The following is a 24,816-nucleotide window of genomic DNA, read 5'->3' as shown; positions in this document are numbered from 1 at the left end:
GGTGGTAGGGGTGGTTGTGGTGGTGGTGGTGGTAGGGGTGGTGGTGGTGGTGGTGGTGGCGGTGATGGTGGTAGTGGTGGCGGTGGTGTTGATGGTGGTGGTGGTGGTAGTACGGGTGGTAGTAGATGGGGTGGTGGTAGAAGGAGTGGTGGTGGTGGTGGTGGTGATGGTGGTGGTGAGACGCGACACGAGCAGCACGCTTCTCCATATACTCATCTCGAACTTGATGAGATAGTCCGATGGATTGAAGATGCTACAAAAGTTCCGCACGGTAGAAAAAGACAGTCCGGTGGGGGCGGTACTGCAGTAGTACATTCAAACCAGAAGGAACCATTGTTTGCACAGAGTGTTGAAGACATAATGGGTGCTTGTGAGGCTGGGCAAGGTAAGGTATCAACTGACATGCCTTTCAACATAAGTGGTGGGGATATATATGTGGTAGCTTTAGACTCATTAGCAATGAAAAAAAATGGAAAATTTGCAATTATACATTACCTTGGAGACCCCACCTTATATACACCACTAGCACATGGGAATTCTAAGAGTAAGGAAACGGTGTTTATAAGAATAAATCCTTCTGTTATTGAACATATCAAGTCACGTGCTGATGATGAAACCGTTAGTGCTAATTTTATAGACAAAGAATTGAAATGCAAAGCTGAGAAAGGTACAGATTTTGGTGTAAAAACAGCAAGAAACGTTCGCCAGGTAAAAAATCATTTATACAAAAGTAGAAGTGAAAAACGTTATAGCAACGACGAAATATATAATCTCTGTGAAATTTCAATAGAATTAGAAAATTTTAACAAACAAATTGACGTCTTTCCATCCCTGGTGTGCATATCGGGGTTGGAAGAAATACTGACAGAATTCAATGAATTACTAATGTTCGACTCCGATACACCCCTAAAAATGTTTTATGACACAACTTATAAAATGGGGCACTTGTTTGTTAGTGTTCTGTCATATCAACATATTTTGTTTGAAGGCAATAAAATAGTGCCCGTAGCATTCATGATGCACGAACGGCGAGACGCAAAATTCCATGAAAGGTTTTTCAGTGTTATAAAGGAACATATTCCAAATTTAAAAAGAACACATTTTCCGCTAATTTGTGATCGCGAGGCCGGAATAAAATTAGCAATTCAGAATTCGCTACCCAACATACAAATTATTCACTGCTGGAATCACATACGAACAGACGTAACTACTTGGCTTAAGAAAACTAATGCAAAAAGTGATGATTTCTCCGTGTACACTAAACATGTGCAAGACTTAATGAAATGTGCAACTGAAGACGATTACACTGACCATAAATCTAAAATAGAACAAGAGTGGAGCCAGGAATTTAAGAACTATTTTGACAGACATTTGCATCAAACCATTTTGAATAATTCTGGTCGTTGGGTGTTAGAAAAAATTAGGCATATACAATCCCTACTCAGGAATAACCAGTAACCCCGCCGAATCAATTAATAATATGATAAAAGCAATACAACACAGGAAAGAGCTACCGGTAGATTTAATATGTTTAAACTTACTAATGTGTTAAAAATCAGTTTATGCAGACATACAATGTGGTCGAGCAGGATTTGGTAATTTTAAATTAAGAAAAGACTGTGAATACGCCAGATTAGACAGAAGTGAAATTAATGTACCCCACATATCCGGTACACCGGATGATATTTTAAGACAAGCGAAAGAAGCACTAGAGCATTTCCAAAAATCAGGTGAAATTACTGATAAACCGATTGAAACCAATTTAATAACAAGAGAAAATGTCATCGACGGAGAAAAAAATAATTTGGAAATAATTAAAGATAAAAACATTACCGTATTGACGATAAGGAATTAGGGGAAAGGAAGGGTATTGAAAAGAATATGTCCCAAAAAGCTTTGGCGGAATTTATTATAAATAATGATAAAATAAAATTAATTCCATCCATGAAAACCTTTATTGTTGAGGGAATACATGGCTCCAAACGTTTGGTGACAATCATGCCAAAAGAAACATGTAGTTGTCCGTCAACTGGACTTTGTTATCACCTACTAGCGGTTAAAATGACTCTGAATATTGATGGAATCTGTGATAAACGCACGGTTAAAAATCTCACGCTTCTTCGAAAAAATAGCAAACCGCGTGTTGCCAAAAAAACGGGACAAAAGAAACCGAAAAAAGCCGACTTCGAAATTAACCCAGCACCCGATTCAATACTCATGACACCAACTGGAAAATCATGCGACACATCGCTGAAACAAAAGCTCGCCAATTTAATAGCATCAACCCCAAAAACACCAACGTCTAAAAAAAGAAGCCGGAACACCAACAATTCATTCACTTCTTGTAAACAAATAAAGTTTGACAACAATTTAAGTTCAATTGCAGAAGACGTTCTCGAAGAAGAAAACCATTTAAATATAAGCAGCGATGATTCATTTACCAGTGAACAGACGTGTTTTAATCAAATGATCATTGATGACGCGGAAGACGATAATGTAGAAATTGCAAATATATCTACAATAGATTTAGAGCTAGTTAAAAATCCATCCGGGTGGCTGAACGACCCAATAATAAACAAATGTCAGCAAATGCTAAAAGAACAATTCGCGCTTGACAGTGGGATGCAGAACACACTTCTTGCTCCGTACTTTAATCATGATTTAGGTACCTGGGATATAAATAAACGTTTAACGAAACAAAATCCCCCGTCCGCCCAAATACATTACAACGCCAGTAATCACTGGGTATTATCATACCAATCACAGAAAGATCGACATGTTATTGTGGTGGACAGTTTAAAATCTCCAAGAATAGTATGACAATCTGTTTTGGGCGGGGTTTTGGGCTAACAGTTCAGTTCATTAGGTCACATGAAACCCTTTAATATGGCCCGTTTGTTGTTGAATTGCTGATTAAAGTAATAATTGAAAGTTCATTTCCTTACTTTTTAATAAAAGTCTTTACGAACTCCAGGTTCTTCTGCTAGAAGTGCCTTTAATGATTTAATTAAAATATTATCTGTATATAAGTTGTGAGTTAGTTTCTTCACGGTGCGTATATTGTATATTGTCATCTAGAGTCCGTGGTTTCTTCTATTACCGATTAATTGAGCTCGCTTTGATGCATCGCCTTATTTCATATTATGCTTTCTCACAATTTTTTTTACATATTTAGAAACAGTGGAAGAAAACCATAACAACGGTACCAAAAATGTATGGTCGGTTAGAAAAAGGATGCTTTTATAGCCCCTTTTAGCTTTTACGTGTTTTCCTCAAGACAATATTTTGTGTACAAAAACAAAACGGTATTTTTCGGTCAATTTTGACCGCGATTTACAGGTTGGCACTGACCCTGCCATAAAATATTTTAACATGGTTAGAAACTGTGGAGGTTCTTCTTTGCAACGATACCATTATAATTAATATCGAATTAATAATAATGTTTTTATAATTCCCTTTTTCCTTTTCAGGGTTTTCTTTACGGCATTTGCGTGTGTAAAAACCCCCGTTAAAACAGGCCGACTTTGTCCGCGATTTACAGGTTAACACTGTCCCTGCCATAAAATATTTTAACATTATTAGAAACTGTAGAGGATCTTCTTTACAACGGTACAATTACAATTAATATCGGACGAATAATAATTATAACCATTTATATCGGTTCCTGGTTTTCTTTTCGGCATTTGCGTGTGTAAAAAAACCCGTTAAAACAGGCCGACTTTGTCCGCGATTTACAAGCCGACTACGATCCTGCCATAAAATATTTTCATATGGTTAGAAAATGTAGAGGATCTTCTTTACAACGGTTCCATTATAATTAATATCGGACGAATAATAATGCATTTATAACCATTTATATCGGTTCCGGGTTTTCTTTACGGCATTTGCGTGTGTAAAAAAACCCGTTAAAACAGGCCGACTTTGTCCGCGATTTACAGGCCGACTACGACCCTGCCATAAAATATTTTGATATGGTTAGAATCTGTAGAGGATCTTCTTTACAACGGTACCATTATAATTAATATCGGACGAATAATAATGAAGTTATAACCATTTATATCGGTTCCGGGTTTTCTTTACGGCATTTGCGTGTGTAAAAAAAACCGTTAAAACAGGCCGACTTTGTCCGCGATTTACAGGCCGACTACGACCCTGCCATAAAATATTTTGATATGGTTAGAATCTGTAGAGGATCTTCTTTACAACGGTACCATTATAATTAATATCGGACGAATAATAATGAAGTTATAACCATTTATATCGGTTCCGGGTTTTCTTTTCGGCATTTGCGTGTGTAAAAAAAACCGTTAAAACAGGCCGACTTTGTCCGCGATTTACAGGCCGACTACGACCCTGCCATAAAATATTTTGATATGGTTAGAATCTGTAGAGGATCTTCTTTACAACGGTACCATTATAATTAATATCGGACGAATAATAATGAAGTTATAACCATTTATATCGGTTCCGGGTTTTCTTTTCGGCATTTGCGTGTGTAAAAAAAAACGTTAAAACAGGCCGACTTTGTCCGCGATTTACAGGCCGACTACGACCCTGCCATAAAATATTTTGATATGGTTAGAATCTGTAGAGGATCTTCTTTACAACGGTACCATTATAATTAATATCGGACGAATAATAATTAAGTTATAACCATTTATATCGGTTCCGGGTTTTACCATAAAATTTCCGGATATTTCCGGGTTTTATACCTGCCCGTAACCTGTCTCTGTCCGTTCGACTTAAAATTGTACATGTAATCATTTGACAGCATTCTGTGCAAACTGACGATACAATAATTTATCCGTGACGATTAAACGTCTTAGCGCTTTGGGTACCGGTAGGAATTGATTCATCTTTTTGGCGTGGAAATGATCAAACGTAATATTATTCCAGTTTTATTTCAATTCCATCATTTTAGATGGCCTTTTGCAGCCGAAAAACATAGTAGTAATTCCAAATCCAATATGGCGCGTATTAATATTCAGAAGCGCAACTGCGCATTGGCATGTTGTAGACCAGTCAGTCAGAGTGCGTTTCACACGTCCACGTGCAAAAAGATGAAACCATATGTACTCCACGTGCTAAAGCGTCCGATCGTTACGGATGAAATATTTTATTGTCAGCTTGTACAAATGCAGTTAAATCATCACATGAACAATTTAAAATCAAAATGTGTACTCAAAACAGAAATATTGAAGTTTGAAAAAAGTTGCGTTAGAAAAGTTTCCAAGTGTTCAAAGACATCTTGCATGTCCTTAACTTGGTTGTACACCGTGGATGTGATCTTGTACCTTGACATAGTGACACCAATTTTGCTAGGGGTCATCTACTGTCCAAGGCCAATGCGCATGGGAAGTATCAAGCCAGTCGGTCGATTCTTTGACAAGTTATTGATCAGAAACGCTTTTCCCACTTATTGTGCCAGTGACCATGACCTTGGACCTAAAGATCCCAACTTCAATAGGGGTCATCTACTGTTCAATGCCGATGCACATGAGAAGAATCAAGTCAATCGGTGAATTAGTTGACGAGTTATTGATCGGAAACGATTTCATACTTAGTGTGTAACAGTGACCTTGACCTAGTGACCCCAATTTCAATAGGGGGCATCTACTGTCCAATGCCAATGCACATGTGAAGTATCAAGCCAATTGGTGAATCAGTTGACGAGTCAGTTATTGATGGGAAACGATTTCACACTTTGTGTGTAACAGTGACCTTGACCTAGTGACCCTAATTTCAATAAGGGTCATCTTCTGTCCAATGCCAATGCACATGGAAAGTATCAAGATAATCGGTGAATCAGTTGACGAATTATTGATGGGAAACAATTTAAATCTAAGTGTGTAACAGTGACCTTGACCTTTGACTTAGTAACCCCAATTTCAACAGGGGTCATCTGCTGTCCAAGGCCAATGCACATGGAAAGTATCAAGCCAATCGGTGAATCAGTTGACCTTGACCTAGTGACCCCAATTTCACTAGGGGTAATCTACAGTCCAAGGCCAATACTCATCCGAAGTATCGAGCCAATCGGTCAATTGGTTGACAAGTTATTGATCGGAAATTATTTTCACACTTAGCATGATAGTGACCTTGACCTTTGACCTAATGACCCCAATTTCAATAAAGGTCATCTACTGTCCAGGGCCAATGCACATGTGAAGTATCAAGCCAAGCGGTCAATTTGTTGACAAGTTATTGATCGGAAATGATTTTCACACTTAGCATGATAGTGACCTTGACCGTTGACCTAGTGACCCCAATTTCAATAGGGGTCATCTGCTGTCCAAGGCCAAGGTACATGGGAAGTATCAAGCTAATCGGTGAATCAGTTGACGAGATATTGATCAGAAAGGATTGTACTCTTAATGTGTAACAGTGACCATGACCTAGTGACCAAAATTTCAATAGGGGTCATCTGCTGTCCAAGGCCAATGCACATGTGAAGTATCAAGCCAATCGGTCAATTTGTTGACAAGTTATTGATCAGAAACGATTTTCACACTTAGTGTGATAGTGCCCTTGACGTTGACCTGGTGACCCCTATGTCAATGGGGGTCATCAACTGTCCAAGGCCAATGCACATGTGAAGTTTCAAGACAATTGGTCAATTCGTTGACAAGTTATTGATCGGAAACAAATTGGTCTACGGACATTCAGACCGGTCTACAGACAGACAGCCAGCTACGGACATTGCATTTAAACACTTAGTGTGATAGTGACCTTGACCTTTGACTTAGTGACCCCAATTTTTATACGGGTCATCTTCTGTCCAAGGCAAATGTACATGTGAAGATTCAAGACAATCAGTCAATTCGTTGACAAGTTATTTATCAGAAACAAACTGGTCTACGGACATTCAGACTGGTCTATGGACAGAAAGCCTGCAAAACAATATACATGTACCACTTCTTCTTCGAAGAGGGGCATAAATATTGTTTAACAATAATGACGAATATTTAGAAAAGAAAGACAACACTTAAATAAATTAATTTAGAATGCAAGAGTTATCTTTCAAGTTATCACTTAATTGCCAAATTGCCACAACCCTTCAAACAGAAATAACGAAGCATTTTAAACTCATTTGAAAATGTATTGTCTGCATAAAAAGAGCATTGCTTAAAACAAAAATCATATAGCTTTATATTTTTAAAGGACTTCTACACAGAACTTCATATTTTTGACCAATTAAGTGTATGTATAATCCATTTTTAGCTCATCTATTTTTTGAAAAAAAATTATGAGCTATTGTCATCACCTTGGCGTCGGCGTCGGCGTCCGGTTAAGTTTTGCGTTTAGGTCCACTTTTCTCAGAAAGTATCAATGCTATTGCATTCAAACTTGGTACACTTACTTACTATCATGAGGGGACTGGGCAGGCAAAGTTAGATAACTCTGGCGTGCATTTTGACAGAATTATGTGCCCTTTTTATACTTAAAAAATTGAAAATTTTGGTTAAGTTTTGCGTTTAGTTCCACTTTTCTCAGTAAGTATCAATGCTATTGCATTCAAACTTGGTACACTTACTTACTATCATGAGGGGACTGGGCAGGCAAAGTTAGATAACTCTGGCATGCATTTTGACAGAATTATGTGCCCTTTTTATACTTAGAAAATTGACAATTTTGGTTAAGTTTTGTGTTTAGGTCCATTTTATTCCTTAAGCATCAAAGCTATTGCTTTCATACTTGCAACACTTACTAACTATCATAAGGGGACTGTGCAGGCAAAGTAATGTAACTCTGACTGGCATTTTGACAGAATTATGTGCCCTTTTTATACTTAGAAAATTGAAAATTTGATTAAGTTTTGTGTTTAGGTCCACTTTATTCCTACAGTATCAAAGCTATTGCTTTCATACTTGCAAGATTTATGAACTATCATAAGGGGACGGTGCAGGCAAAGTTATGTAACTCTGACTGGCATTTGGACGGAATTATGGGCCCTTTATACTTAGAAAATTGAAAATTTGGTTAAGATTTATGTTTTGGTCCACTTTACCCCTAAAGTATCATAGATATTGCTTTCATACTTGGAACACTCACAAACTATCATAAGGGTACAGTAAAAGGACAAGTTGCATAACTCTGGTTGTCATTGTTACGGAATTATGGCCCTTTTTTGACTTAGTAACTTTTAATATATGGTTAAATTTTGTGTTTCGATCCACTCGAAGTATCAAGGCTATTGCTTTCAAACTTCAAATACTTACATGCTATCATGAGGTTACTGTACCTGGCAACTTGAATTTTACTTTGACCTTTGAATGACCTTGACTCTCAAGGTCAAATTATTAAATTTTGCTAAAATTGCCATAACTTCTTTATTTATGATTAGATTTGATTGATACTTTGATGAAACTACTCTTACCTGACATACCACAATAGACTTCACCCAAACCATCCCCCGTGCCCTCCCCCCCCCTCCCCCTAATTTATTTTTTATTTTTATTTTTTTTTAAGATCATCTCACAAATAACCACCACACCCTCACACTATACCCCCACCCCACCCCCCCCCACCCCACCCCACCCCCCCACCCCACCCCACCCCCCAATTTTTTTTTTGATTTTTTTTTTTTTTTTTTTTTTAAGATCATCTCACAAATTATCACCACACCCTCACACTATACCCCCCCCCCCCCATTTTTTTTTAAAAACGGTTATGTTTGAAATACCGTCCAACCATTGCACCCAAACCCCCCCCCCCCCGATTCGCTTTTTTGGAAGATAATGTAATAAATGTCCACAACCCCACACTATACACCCCTCTTCACTCCACTCCTCCCTTCTTTGTGATTGAAAATGCGAGTCCCTTCACCTTTAAAAAGAAAATAGATGAGCGGTCTGCACCCGCAAGGCGGTGCTCTTGTTTTAACATTCTATTAATATAAAATAATTATAACAGCAAGAAAAATTGTTAATATTTCTTTTAACTGCATTTAAACATAGGTCACAAAATCATCAGTGGAAAACACTGCCCACCCTTTATAATTGTATATATTTTGATTGACTTTCCATATACAAAATTATATTTAAATAATTTTCATTGTCATCATTGTTATTTTACTTTAAAAAAAAATAAAAAATGTCAACATCTTTTTCGATTTTTTCCATTTTTTATTATTGTCATTTTGCTGATCTGCTTAACACCCCTTTGAATGATCAAGTCTGATAGTTGCAATTTCAAGTACTTTATCAAGAGTCTGTTTATAGTAGTCAAACTGAAATTCTAAAAACAATAATACATTAATTTTATAATAAAGTCCTCAGTTATATTCTTAAAAGATAAATGAGGAAAACCAATAATGTACAGCATCGCATTACATACTAATTTACAGGTACATTAACACTTAAAGAAAGTGTCCTTTTAAAAGTTGTTTTTGAAACCCACAAGATGTCCTTCAACAATTAGTTGTAAAACTTAATATGTTACTTTTAATAGGTAAACTTTTAAACAATCCATTAATTTGTGAACATCGAAAAAAGCAAGATCCTCAAGGTGAGCTTGAACTGCTGGGGGTCAGCAATGGCTAGTTATTTGGTCCCCCATCACACGATGGCATACTGCTTATACAACAGATCTCGAACTTTGAAATAGTCTTTTGAAATTGCGCCCTCTAGCTGCATACGTCCAGCCTCATTCTGAAACATATTTTAAGCGTTTATAATATAGTAATGAAAAAGGAATCTTTTCTTGTAACCTAAGAAAAAATCAAGAGCTGAAATTTAAGTACAAGCATAAAATCTACATGAAGTCTAAGAAAAGTAATCAAATATCCACTGGTAGTGTAGTATTGTATCTTTGAATAAGTTACTTGAAATCAAACACAGATTTTAAACATGTGAAGGACTTAAGTAACCAAGCCTAGTTGAGTTAAACTCCTGCCAGCCATGTAAACAAGAAACATGCTTTTAAAAGCCCACCTTTTCGTCAACTAATAAAGTCTCAGCATTCTTGTAAGGCCAACATATAACCAAATGCTTATATTTTTCACATTTAATTGATTTTGGTTAGGCACTAATAAAATAAGAGGGCCAAGATGGCCCTAGTTCGCTCACCTGAGAGGAGTCAGTTCATTCAATCTTAACCAAACGTCAAACTTGACCTAGATATTGTCCAGACAAACATCCTGGTCAAGTTTCATCATTATTGAACCAAAACTCTGGCATATGGAGTGATTTTGTTTTTGTAAGATTTGACCTGGTGGCTTATATTTTCAGTTTACCCCCCTTACCAAACATCAAACTTTGCTTACAAAAATAAATATTATGACCAAGATTCATAAAATCTGAAACAAAATTGTGACCTCTAGAGTGTTGACAAGGATTTTGTAAAATATAATGAAAATTTGGACAATCTAAGGGCAATAATTATGGCATAAATTATGTGATATATATAAAGCCAATCTTTTCACCAAGTTTCATGATGATTGGGCAAAAAATAAGACTTCTAGAGTGTTCACAAGCTTTTATATAAATATAAGAAAACTGCCCCCCCCCCCCGCCGGCCATGTTATTCAACTGACCGGAACCATTTTCCAACTCAACTCTCATATCAAAGAAACAAATTTTCTGACCAAATTTCATGAAAATTAGGCCAAAATGTGACTTCTAGTGTTCACATGTTTTCACTATATACATATAGAGAAAAATGCCCCACCCACTGGCGACCATGTTTTTTCACCCATCTGGACCATTTTCGAACTCGTCCGAGATATCAATAAAACCAATGTTTTGACCAACGTTCATGATGATTGGGCAAAAATTCTGACTTCTAGAGTGTTTACAAGGTTTCTCTATAGCCAAATAAAGAAAACTGCCCCCCCCCCCCCCCCTGGCAGCCATGTTATTCAACTGACCAGAACCATTTTCGAACTCAACTCTCATATCAAGGAAACAAATATTCTGACCAAATTTCATGAAAATAGGGCCAAAAAAGTGACTTCTAGAGTGTTCACATGTTTTCACTATATACATATACAGAAAAATGCCCCGCCCACTGGTTGCCATGTTTTTTCACCGGTCTGGACCATTTTCGAACTCGTCCGAGATATCAAAAAACCAATGTTTTGACCAACGTTCATGATGATTGGGCAAAAATTCTGACTTCTAGAGTGTTTACAATGTTTCTCTTTAGCCAAATAAGGAAAACTGCCCCCCCCCCCCCTGGCAGCCATGTTATTGAACTAACCGGAACCATTTTCGAACTCTACTCTCATATCAAGGAAACAATTGTTCGGACCAAATTTCATGAAAATTGGGCCAAAAATGTGACATCTAGAATGTTCACATGTTTTCACTATATACATATACAGAAAAATGCCCCACCCACTGGCGGCCATGTTTTTTCACCGATCTGGACCATTTTCAAACTCGTCCGAGATATCAATAAAACCAATGTTTTGACCAACTTTCATGATGATTGGACAAAAGTTGTGACTTCTAGAGTGTTTACAAGGTTTCTCTCTAGCCAAATAAGGAAAACTGCTCTGCCCACTGGCGGCCATGTTTTTGAACGGACCGGAACCACTTTTGAACTCAACCAACATATTATTAAGACAAACATTCTGACAAAGTTACATGAAGATTGGGCATGAAATGTGACTTCTACAGTGTTTACAAGTTTTTTCTTTTTTTTGACCTAGTGACCTAGTTTTTGACCCGGCACCACCCTGTTTCGAACTCAACCGAGATTTCATTGGGACAAAGCTTCTGACTAAGTTTCATGAAGATCGGACAATAAATGTGGCCTCTAGAGTGTTTACAAACAAATGTGGACGGACAGACGGATGGACAGACGGACGGACAGACGACGGACAAAGACCATTCACAAAAGCTCACCTGAGCAATCAGGTGAGCTAAAAAGGTTAAAGGTGGGTTTTATAGTCTGCTATGATGATGTGTGCATTGTCTGCCGCCTTTCACATTAGCCCCCAATTCACTGATATATAAGTTGTCCGTTAACACTCTGTGCAGTACGCAGTCACTGTACATTGGCTTATCTCCCTCATAGGTACCCATGTTTACCCGTGTGGGGAGGAGCGTGGGATTAATCTTTGCTCAGAAAAAACAGTGCCCTGAGCAGGAGTTGAACCAGGGACATTCCAATCCCTACACCAGAATCCTACTGCAAGACCACTATCAGTTAAATTCACCGATATTCATAGTCAAAAGCATTCTTCAGGTACATGTGACTGTCATCACAGAGGGCTTGGACCAGTCTCATTTACATCGCCATACGATTACCTCAGATTTCACAGCACCAATATCAATGAGCATTTAACCCTTTGCATGCTGGGAAATTTGTCGTCTGCTAAAATGTTGTCTGCTGAATTTCTAAAATTAGCATTTTCTTCGATTTTTTTCAAAGAATACTATTAGAATAGCAAACAGTTTGGATCCAGATGAGACGCCACATTCTGTGGCGTCTCATCTGGATCCAAATTGTTTGCAAAGGCCTTCAAAATTCGGTTCCAGCACTGAAAGAGTTAGTTGAAGTAGTTCGTTTCATATTCTTGTTTTATGTCACTTGTCATTAAATTCAGAAACACACCCATCATAAACGTCCAAACTTTCAAACTGCAATATTCAGTCTTTACCATTATGTTTTGTCTACAATATTGGATAAAGAAAGGAGGCGACTGTAACCTTTCACTCATTATATACTTATATCAACCCAACATTTTCCAAGGAAAAATTCATATTTGGCAGCTTACCCTTCTTACTGCGATGGTATCGTTGCACACAAGTGCGCCTGCACTGAACTCCGCCTGTATCCCCTCCTGCAGTAGGACCATCTTGAAGTCGCTGAGTTTGGGCTCATTGATGTACACAGCCATGTGACCAGGAACCTGCAGACAGAGGAGCTAACATAATTGTTTGGTAGTTTTATAGGATGAACCCTGCGCTCGTATTCACAGGTTTCCCAAGTGAAATTGTAAGTTAAGTTAAAATAAAGTGAAAACTTTGGGAAAACTTTCCATGCAAAAGTCAAAGATTTCTGTGTAGAGCAAGATAAAGTATTAATTGTTTAGCAGTTTTTTTTAATTAAAAACATTTTAATGTAAAAAAGGCGAATTCAGAGACTTGAAATAGCCAGTAGCATTTTGATAAGTTTAAGGAATTTCCTTCAATTGTTTTAAGGAGATTAATACATATGGGCAATAGGCCTAATTAATTTAGCTCCTATTTGAATTTCCTAAATGTTTTCCAGTCTTTTCTCTGTTTCTAGTTGGTTCATGTATGATCTGTCAATGGTAACAAAATATTTTCATTCTGACATTTATACATAGTATGGTTAGTATGTAAACTGTTAATTGACAACAAAGCAGGGAGTGAACAATTTCAACATCAAATTCAGTCTTTAAGCAGTTGTATAGGCAAATAACTTTCAAAATTTAAAAGAACTTTTTTTATTATTAAAGCTTTTCAATCTTTTTACAGGTCTTAAATAAGTAAATAGAAAAATTAAAATCCAGTCTGTCAGGTTTTTTAGGTCATTGACTTCATTCTGTTAAAAATAAGAAAACACAAATTTAGTTAAGGACCTTATTAAAATGTCAACTGCAAGATACTGTTTAAATGCAAATTTCAGTTCATTTTCTGAATCAATTTAGAACTTTTCAAGATGAAAACAAACTTAATAATTTCGCTATCTCTGGAAAATGTTTGCAATTAAATTCCTCTTATTTTCAGCTACACTGCAGTGAATAACCTTTAAGTTGAGTCCTTCTGAATTAATAGGGAAGTAAATGACAATTAATGTCTGACATAACATCTCTTAATGACCGTAATATTGAACATCAGTAACAAGTTGGTGGAGCCTTGAATACAATATAACCATTATCGTGACCAAAATGCTTACTTTTAGCTGCAGAAATTTAATAATTGTACGATATTCTATATCAAATAACTTCCGGTTTACCAAGCAAGGAATAAGCAAATTATTAAAACAGGAAAAGGCGAAATTATTCTATGGTAGAGCTTTACGGTTCATAGGCAATTATGGGGAAAACCATACTCTTTTAATCTTTGTAGACCATTTGGTATGATGTTGCTTACGGGTATATTGTAAATCGTAGTTTAAAGCATTGAACCATTCATAAATATGTATACTTTCTCAAAACATTCCTCTCTCACTACAAACTGGCCCTACTTTTGAAATAAAAAAAATGTACATTTTTATCATCGTGTTTATTAGAAGAATAGTAATTTTTAAGAAGTACTATACTTTTCACGTAAATAAATTGGAAACTATGAAAGACAATTGTCTGTATAAAACATTGCCAAAAAGACAAATGGAAAAGGTTAAGGAATCATAATGTGTATTTGACATTCCTGATTTTCTAAAAAGGGATGATGGGCAAAAAATTAAATCTTAAAACCATCACTTGGAATAAGTGTCTGTAGCATAAGCAATGAGCAAAATAAACAAGAGCGCCGCATGACGGAGCAATATACGCCCGATTCGTGTGCCATTGGAGATGATACACTGATGATTGATGTGTTTGTTTTGGAAATAAGCAAAAAAAATATTGCATGTGTTAATCGGTTGCATGTCTCCAATCAGACCTGACTGATATATAATCTATATACTACCTCTGACCAAGTTTGGTGAATTCAACTTGAACTAGAGCTTTGTCACTGAATGTGACTTATACCCCCATACCACTTTGACGCAGGATAAAAAGTTGTTTAAAAGTTTCGGATGAATACAATTTGAATTAGAGTCCGGACAAAGTGGCGCCGTTGAAAATGCACTAATTGACCCTATGACCTAGTTCTTGACCCGACATGACCCATATTCGAACTTGACCTAGATATCAACTAGATGCAACTACTGACCAAGTTTGGTAAAGATCGGATGAATACAATTTGAATAAGAGTCCGGACAAAGTGGCGCTGTTGAAAATGGACTAATTGACCCTATGACCTAGTTTTTTACCTGGCATGACCCATATTCGAACTTGGCCTAGATATCAACTAGATGCAACTACTGACCAAGTTTGGTGAAGATAAGATTTATACAATTTGAATTAGAGTCCGGACAAAGTAAAATGCACTAATTGACCCTTTGACCTAGTTTTTGACCCAGCATGACCCATATTCGGACTTGACCTAGATATCAACTAGATGCAACTACTGACCAAGTTTGGTGAAGATCGGATGAATACAATTTGAATTAGAGTCCGGAGAAAGTGGCGCCGTTGAAAATGCACTAATTGACCCTATGACCTAGTTTTTGACCCGGCATGACCCATATTCGAACTTGGCCTATATATCAACTAGATGCAACTGCTGACCAAGTTTGGTGAAGATCGGATGAATACAATTTGAAATAGAGTCCGGACAAAGTGGCCCCTTTGAAAATGCACTTATTGACCCTATGACCTAGTTTTTGACCCGGCATGACCCATATTCGAACTTTGCCTAGATATCAACTAGATGCAACTGCTGACCAAGTTTGGTGAAGATCGGATGAATACAATTTGAATTAGAGTCCGGACAAAGTGATGCCTTCCGCCCGCCGCCCGCCCGCCAAGGGGTTTCACATAATACGTCCCGTATTTTATACGGGCGTATAAAAAGTAGCGTGTAGGAATGATTAGAATTGATGTTCTAAAATTTTATGTATAGACTAAGGAAAGGTTTCAAGTAAACATGGGAGTTCTGTTAACAGATATCTTATCTTGGAACACGTTGCTTATTTGCCAAGAATTACTTTCCAAAAACAGCATCTCTTACACAAACAAACAAATTATAGCATACAAAGGATTGGAGTTGAACCTGTTAGTACAATTATTTGCTGTTTTTTTTTTCATTAGTACATTACTTTAAGAACACTATGATTTCACATCATATGTACATGGCTATAGTTCACTTAGTAGATGGCTTTTAGAAAACCAGCAATATAATAATGATGTAGATATTATATATTTTTTTATTAATCATTTTGTGAAGGATGCAAAATGTAAATGTTACCTAATATGAATTATATTCTTTCCAGTGGTTTATTAAAAAAATTATTTCTTTAAAATAGGTTGTTAGTTTTAAACTCGGTGTAGTTATTTATTCAGGACGAAATAAAATTTTATCCTGTCATGATGGTAAAAATGATGTTATTTTTTCTTAATGCTTATGCTTAAAATCGGTAAATTAGCAAAACCAACAAATCACCTGTACCTTATCCTTTCTGTTACAGGTTTTTTGCTAGGTCATACTTGATGGTAAAAAATTACTTGATGTAAACAAAAGACCTCATGCTGTTGAAAAGTGGTTTCTCCTGAAAGCACACCTACCTGGCACTCAAATTGTTTACATTTCAATGTGATATCTGAACTAGACAATATGAGCTTCATCATGCGAAAATGGGTCTTATGACATATGTGGCTGTACATAGAGGCACCGTCTGGTCAAGAGCTACCTGTCTGCTATGAGGTCACACAAGGTTTCCTGGTCTCATCAGTGGACAGTCTAGCTGCTGACCAGACTGCGCAAATGAGAATGAAGGCATGGCTACTCAGCTTTTTACAGTACAGCGATCATATCACAGCAGAAAAAATATATCAACACATTTCCTAGGCAATCTTAGCACATGATCCCTTTTTATCCCATCATCAGACGTGAATTGTCGAAATAAACCACTGTGGAATATATTTTCCTTTATTTCGGCAATGCTGAAATATAGCTGTCATGCGAAGCAGAGGATGGTCATATTACTCGGAATGAACTATTAAGTAATTATTTTTAGTAAAATCGAATCAGATTCAACAAAACAAACAATTTGATACCAAGATAAAATTTATATTTTAAACACAAAATGCAACACAAAAAGCAAAAAAAAACATTATTAACAAATATTAAGTGCACGTACTCACGACATCATTATAAAAACGTCAAAAGAAAAAAGTCATATTCTTTCTCGATAAAGATGCAGTTTTTTAGTATTTTTTTCATTATTTCTTTAAAATCGGGGACATAGAGGTATGATAAACAGAAAAACAAGTTAGTTCCCGATCTTTTTGTAATATATTAGGCTCAGCACAAACAAAATAATAAAACAATGTTTGCTTAAAATAACTTTGGGATTTTCTGTGTAGTTTATTTTCCTATTCTATTTTTAAAGAAATACTTTACAACTAAGAAAATTGATGGGATAAATCGAATACTAGGTTTGTGCCGAATAAAGCGAAGTTTATTTTACTCTGCCCAAAAATCTGAACCACTCGCCAAGCCTCGCAAAATAAACTTCACTTTAGACATTAGTATTCTCGATTTACCAGTACTAAGCGTACACAATTACACAAGTGACTGATGACTGCACAACTTGTTATGTAGGGGCACAATAGCCACAGAAACAATTTCATGATATATCTTCACAGAGGTTAAACATTAACAAGTATAATTGAGTGTACTTGTTCTATGAAAACTGGGCTTAGTGCAAATGCAAAATGTGTCATCCCAAATTAGATTGTGCAGTCTGCAAAGGCTAGTCAGGACGACACTTTCCACTTTTATAATATTTTCCATTTAAAGGAAGTCTCTTTGTGAAAATCAAGTTTAAGCCAAAAGTGCATTCCACGATTAGCCTGTGCGGACTGCAGTGGCCAATCTGTGACAACTCTTCAAGCACATGCATTACGCTCACTTTTCTAAGAACGAGACTCAACAGCTCACCTGAGTTTGGGGCAGTGCTTCTAGGCATGGCACTTTCTCCAAACCTGCCTGCCCTCTCACCACTGAAATACAACACAATCATTATCTCAAATATTGTAGTGCACACATTACACAATCATCATCTCAAATATTGTAGCGCACACATTACACAATCATCATCTCAAATATTGCAGCGCACATGACATAATCATCATCTCAAATATTGCAGCACACACATGACATAATCATCATCTTAAATATTGCAGCGCACATGACATAATCATCATCTCAAATATTGCAGTGCACATGACACAACCATCATCTCAAATATTGCAGCACACACATAACATAATCATCATCTTAAATATTGCAGCGCACACATTACATAATCATCATATCAAATATTGCAGCACACACATTACAAAATCATCATCTCAAATATTGCAGCACACACATTACATAACCATCATCTCAAATATTGCAGTGCACATGCCACAACCATCATCTCAAATATTGCAGCACACACATTACATAACCATCATCTCAAATATTGCAGAACGCACATTACATAATCATCATATCAAATATTGCAGCACACACATGACATAACCATCATCTCAAATATTGCAGCACACACATGATATAATCATCATCTCAACTATTGCAGCACACACATAACACAACCATCATCTCAAATATTGCAGCACACACATGACACAACCATCATCTCAAATATTGCAGCACACACATGATATAATCATCATCTCAAATATTGCAGCACATACATAACATAACCATCATCTCAAATATTGCAGTGCACATAACACAACCATCATCTCAAATATTGTAGCGCACACATGACATAACCATCATCTCAAATATTGCAGCACACACATGATATAATCATCATCTCAACTATTGCAGCACATACATAACACAGCCATCATCTCAAATATTGCAGCACACACATGACACAACCATCATCTCAAATATTGCAGCATACACATGACATAATCATCATCTCAAATATTGCAGCACACACATGATATAATCATCATCTCAAATATTGCAGGGCACACATGACATAACCATCATCTCAAATATTGCAGCACTCACATTACATAACCATCATCTCAAATATTGCAGCACACACATTACATAATCATCATTGCAACTATTGCAGCACATACATAACACAGCCATCATCTCAAATATTGCAGCACACACATTCCATGTTTAAATACTTGGATACCATCATTTCAGAATAATAAACTATTATTCTTCTTAGAACATCTGTTTATTTTTTAACTTGTATGCAATTTCATTTTACAGCTGCACACGATTTTAGGACATAAATTGATTGAATAAATAAAATAGATAATGATACGGTTTTAAATGATTCAACTTTTAAATAAGATAAATAAAACGCTGATGCCTGCTGTGAAAGCCTTGTTAGTATCATTCTATTGGATAATACATGTATCAATTATGTCTAAAATTAGTTAGATGTCTAAGTCAAAATGAGGTCAAGTGATGTTAGTGTGCTGAATATTGTGAGGTCAAGTGATGTTAGCGTGCTGAATATTGTGAGGTCAAGTGATGTTAGTGTGCTGAATATTGTGAGGTCAAGTGATGTTATTGTGCTGAATATTGTGAGGTCAAGTGATGTTAGTGTGCTGAATATTGTGAGGTCAAGTGATGTTAGTGTGCTGAATAATGTGAGGTCAAGTGATGTTAGTGTGCTGAATATTGTGAGGTCAAGTGATGTTAGTGTGCTGAATATTGTGAGGTCAAGTGATGTTAGTGTGCTGAATATTGTGAGGTCAAGTGATGTAAGTGTGCTGAATATTGTGAGGTCAAGTGATGTTAGTGTGCTGAATATTGTGAGGTCAAGTGATGTTAGTGTGCTGAATATTGTGAGGTCAAGTGATGTTAGTTTGCTGAATATTGTGAGGTCAAGTGATGTTAGTATGCTGAATAATGTGAGGTCAAGTGATGTTAGTGTGCTGAATATTGTGAGGTCAAGTGATGTTATTGTGCTGAATATTGTGAGGTCAAGTGATGTTAGTGTGCTGAATATTGTGAGGTCAAGTGATGTAAGTGTGCTGAATATTGTGAGGTCAAGTGATGTTAGTGTGCTGAATATTGTGAGGTCAAGTGATGTTAGTGTGCTGAATATTGTGAGGTCAAGTGATGTTAGTGTGCTGAATATTGTGAGGTCAAGTGATGTTAGTATGCTGAATAATGTGAGGTCAAGTGATGTTAGTGTGCTGAATATTGTGAGGTCAAGTGATGTTAGTGTGCTGAATATTGTGAGGTGAAGTGATGTTAGTGTGTTGAATATTGTGAGGTCAAGTGATGTTAGTGTGCTGAATATTGGAAAGAAGTATCAGCTTTTAAGAGAGTAGTATTGAAGTTAATCAAACCCTTAATTAGGGTTAAGCAACAATTATGACCAGATTATGACAGATTTGGGCTATGACCAAAAGTAGATCAAGGTCAGGTAATCTGGGTGAACTGAAAGTGTGGCTCACAGAAATCATCAAAGAAATCTTCAATGTATGTAAAAAAGCTTTGTTGCAAGCATAATTCCCAGTTATAACTCAAAACAAATCTTCTAAACTTTTATTGCGAATTTCTCTGAAATATAAGTTTTATTAAAGGGTCTTCTAATATTCAAGGATACATTGATAGCTTTACTCCACCTTTTTGTTTGTCTAACATTTGTATGACATCATTTAAAGTAATATGATTTGATCCTGCCAGAATAGGCTATTATTGACCTCTAACATCCAACTGGAAATTGGCTAATACAATTTTTACGTGACAAACTGCAACAGGTAAATTTCAAAGTCGTGAGTACTGACAAAAATCTTACCTGAAGGTTTGATCTCATCGTCCATGTCATCTGTTTGCACATTGATGTCAGCGTCCACATCAGTGAATTTGATACAGCCGTCAATCCACGCCAGCTCAGCGTCGCGCGCCTTGGCAAACTCAAGCGCCGAGACCAAGTAATCCTTGAGCTTCACCTGAGAGGGATTCAGACAGACATTGGTGCTGGTGAGAAATATTTGATTACTACATGAATGTAGTCCCTCCTTAAGTTGTGGGGCAAAATGAACTTTCTGTAACTTTCCAGATAAATGTATGGAGGGTAAATGTACTGCCTATCAATACTGGAATTGAAAGTTATGAAGTGGTTATATATTTTTTAAGGAATTTTTTATAATCTTTGCAGTCACATTACTTTATATCGTCTTTATGATTTGTCTGTTGGAACAGCATCAAGGTTTAAACTACCCAATCCTCAGCGAGTCCACGTCTACCAACATCTACAGATTTTGTAAGACAATAGTTACATGAGTTGAGCTCAGGGAAAAGGTGCCCATGCATGTGCCTAAAGTGTAAGGCTAATCAAGGATGACATTTTTCGCTTTTATGGAATTCTTCATTTTAAGAAAGTTTGTTAAACAAAAGTCCAGTTAAGGTGGATGGTGCCATCCCTGTTAACCCTTTGCATGCTGGGAAATTTGTCGTCTGCTAAAATGTCTTCTGCTGAATTTCGAAAATTAGCATTTTCTTCTTTTTTTTAAACAATACTATCAGAATAGCAAACAGTTTGGATCCTGATGAGACGTCACGTTCTGTTTGCAAAGGCCTTCAAAATTCGGTTCCAGCGCTTAAAGGGTTAAGCCTTTGGGAACTGAACAGGATAATCTGGGACAACACTTTCTGCACATGGATTAAGCCCCATTTTTCAGAGCTTGGACCATATGGATGGAAAACTAGCAATCACCATGACTACTCCCTACCTGATAGATGTGAGACTCAGTGGTAGCGTCGATGACCTCACCGATGCTTGGTGTGAATACAGAACCCTGTACAAGGCCCGCCGTGGAGCGACAGTAGTCTGCCAGTGAGTCCGTAGCCTCCTCTGTCCCATGAATCAGTACCTGTTATTATGCGTAAATCATAGTGAAATGCAACCTACAACTTGGTTTGTTGAAGTTGTTCAAGGCCTGTCTCAGAGAAAAAAATATGGTGAAATTTAGCTTAAGACTTGGTTTGTTAAGTTTTGAAAGAGCTGTCTCAGTAAAATGTTCCGTAAAGGCAAACGCTCAAAAACATTTGAAAACATTCGTTACTGAATGGTCCGTTTGCAAACATTTCGAATCAAAAGCAAACCCATAAAAACCAAAACTACAGATGGATATGTTTTCAAATGTAACCAAATACATTTATGCAATTTTTCCATATTTGTATACTTTATAAACACTGCTATTTGATGTGATAATGCAAAATTGTATGCTATTTTATATTTAGCACTCAAAATCAATTTTGATACTAGAGTGGCTGCCATCTTAAAACATTCCCAGTCTCATCGTCCCAGGGGGCTAAATACCAAACAAACTGTCCTTGGCAAACATTCACTGTCACTAAACACACTACAAAAAGGCAATTATGGTGAAATGTAACTTTAACCTGGCCTTCTTACTGGTTAAATTCCACTCAAGCATTGTTCCTTTATTGTTTATTTAAAAGTAGTGCCTATTTCTAAAGAGTACCTTTTATCTGCTGGTATAAAAACAATCTATCAATCGTAAATATTTGTTAAAATTGTGATTCTTTCCTATATTGTATATCTGCCTTCATTATTTGGATGCCTTTCATTGGAGAACAAATTAAAAAATAAAGGTTTGGGTCGCATTTAATGTGGAACTGGGCTTTTGTCAAAATTTCACAGTAAAATGTTCACTTCACCAAGGGCTGTCTAATATGGTAAATAATGATAAAGTGAAATAAACGTGTGGTACCTAATGCCTACTGTGTCAAAAGGTGGCTCTTCTCAACATTTTTGACGATGCTGCAAAGCAGCTCGTCTAAGTTATCATATCATTAAAACATTCTTCACAATGGCGACCTATGTAAAAGACCGAGCCAGTCTGATTGAGATAGCTCGATATTTCTTATTGGCATACCTCGCTGATTATCATTGATAAATGTATAGGAAGCTCAGCTATAAATAGCACAGCACATTCTGGGAAAAAGATTTAATAATAGTTTGAAAATGTTAATTTTAAATCAGTTACATTCAATCCATTATATGTTTATAGATCAATGAAACAACTATGCATTTTCTGTATTGTATTTGACATTTGTAGTGATTCTGTAAATAAATTGCGAATGAAAACGTGTATTATTAACGTTTAATGCGATCATGAGTGTAAAGAAAACGAATTATTTCAAACCTGCCATTTGTAAACGTTGTAGCGAGTATGGTATATAAACAGCATAATAGCCGTATAATATCTATGAAACTCGCTCTTATGCGTGCTTTCTCATTTTGCATATTTAATAAACTTTTCCAGCAGAAATTACAGAGCCACATCAGTGCACATACTATGTTTGATAATTCATTCGTTTGTTGGATATTGTTTGCTGTTTTAAACACATATTAGGTCATATCGCGGAGATTTAGTCAACCTTACCATGTGTTCATGGGCGAACTCACGTTTTCAAGTACTCTTATGACTATGTGCTCATACCTACTTTCGGGAATCATCATGAAATTATTGCCGTACGACATCATTAACTAAGCAAAGAAAATAACGAAATATAAAGTTTGGTATGATATACATGTGAAATTAAAGAGCATGGTGTAAATAAAGATCATGTCAAGTTTTGAATATATCTGCTGAAACGTAATGTTATAACCCACAAACGTTTTACTGTAACATAACGTTTTTTAAGATTTTTTAAAGATATTTCTTGTTATATTTGATCGAGAATATAACCCGCCTGCCAGTTTCACTGAATGGGTCAAGTTCCCTACGGGTACTACTTCCCCATACCCCAATTTTTTTTCTTACCCAAAATTTTTCGTACCCCTTTTTTTTTTCGTACCCAAATTTATTTTTGTACCCAAATTTTTTTTCCTTCCCATTTTTTTTTTCCTGATTAAAACACGTTTGCAGTTTTTGTTTAATCTTAATGTATATAAAAGTCTTCTTTTTTATGCGGCGTAACGGTGTTGTCACATTTCTCCACACCGTTACGATGTTGTCAACACCGTTTCTCATTCAGCGTAACGGTGTGGAACGCAACGGTGATGAAATCCGGGAATTCTGACCAAATGCCTGAATGTCATCACCGTTACAGTCCATATCGTTACGGTGTGCACAAATATATACACACATTATGGTGTGAATAAACTTCGTTTTCATATCGCCGATTGCTTTTCAAACAACCTTGCTTTTTGATGATTTTCACATTTTTCGCGCTCTGTTCATTGCTTAATTATGACATAAAAGGTTGAAAGAATGTTTACTTTTCGGAAAAAGTTGTATCCCTGTATCATTCCCGTGGGGTAGATGAAATTTTCTTAGTAACGGTGTCGACTTAAATAAGTACGGACAGAGCAATAACTGACCATTTATAAATATTCTGCATATGAAGCTACTAAATGTAACTGTTTTTAAGTTAAGTTTAAATATATTTAGCTCCATATGGTTGTTTTTTTTTCTTTTTCGTTTGACATTGTTTTATAAAACAATCAAGAAAATTACCCTTTAAGAATTCGGACAACTCACCGTTACTTAAATACATGGGGGTTAATTGCTTCAACAAAACTGCTTTAAGCGTGTGATCTGCTAAGAACTCTTATCTAATATTGTTTACATATTATTAAACATTGTAATTATGAAACATATATCTTTGTTAATGTCTACCATTTAGATAATTGTTGAATATGGACAGTAAATGGAACCAAATCAAATATTCACCCTTCAGTGATTTGAACTTGTCTTTACCAAATATCATCAAACAAATACCTGGCAAGAAAGACAGTCTTAAACTTTTGTGAATGATTTGTCCAATAATATCATTTCCATCCCTGTTTTTTAAAGCTCCACTTTCCTATCAATAGCTCAAGCTATTTTTCTGAAATATTTGTTTGGTTAAGCCTTTGCATACAATGTGTTATATCACTATGTTACTGTCATCTGTATAGTGCTTCTTCAAAAAGGTGTCCAATGAAAGAAGAATTTAGAATATAAACATGTACCCAAACATTTTATAGAAATTCTTAAAGTTGTAAAACGTAATTAAATGTGTATTTACACCGTTACGCACTTAATGTTCTGATAGTCAC

The 24,816-nt window shown here is 36.2% G+C and overlaps 1 protein-coding gene across 1 annotated transcript in view; it reads right to left on the bottom strand.

The window, feature by feature from the left end:
- Positions 1–8,917: 8,917 nt before the first annotated feature.
- The window catches only part of LOC127875342 (cleavage and polyadenylation specificity factor subunit 2-like), a 229,497-nt gene continuing 213,598 nt past the window's right edge, over positions 8,918–24,816 (bottom strand). Inside the window, exons 17-21 of the mRNA XM_052420339.1 lie at positions 21,479–21,619; positions 20,542–20,695; positions 17,685–17,746; positions 12,725–12,859; positions 8,918–9,650 (exon numbers count right to left, since the gene is read on the bottom strand). Coding sequence (XP_052276299.1) covers positions 9,558–9,650; positions 12,725–12,859; positions 17,685–17,746; positions 20,542–20,695; positions 21,479–21,619 — 585 coding nt within the window. The 3' untranslated portion in view covers positions 8,918–9,557. The remainder of the gene's footprint in view (positions 9,651–12,724; positions 12,860–17,684; positions 17,747–20,541; positions 20,696–21,478; positions 21,620–24,816) is intronic.

The sequence above is a fragment of the Dreissena polymorpha genome, chromosome 3 (genome assembly GCF_020536995.1).
Source record: "Dreissena polymorpha isolate Duluth1 chromosome 3, UMN_Dpol_1.0, whole genome shotgun sequence".
NCBI classification, from domain to species: Eukaryota; Metazoa; Mollusca; class Bivalvia; order Myida; family Dreissenidae; genus Dreissena; species Dreissena polymorpha.
This window is presented reverse-complemented; position numbering and strand designations above follow the sequence as displayed.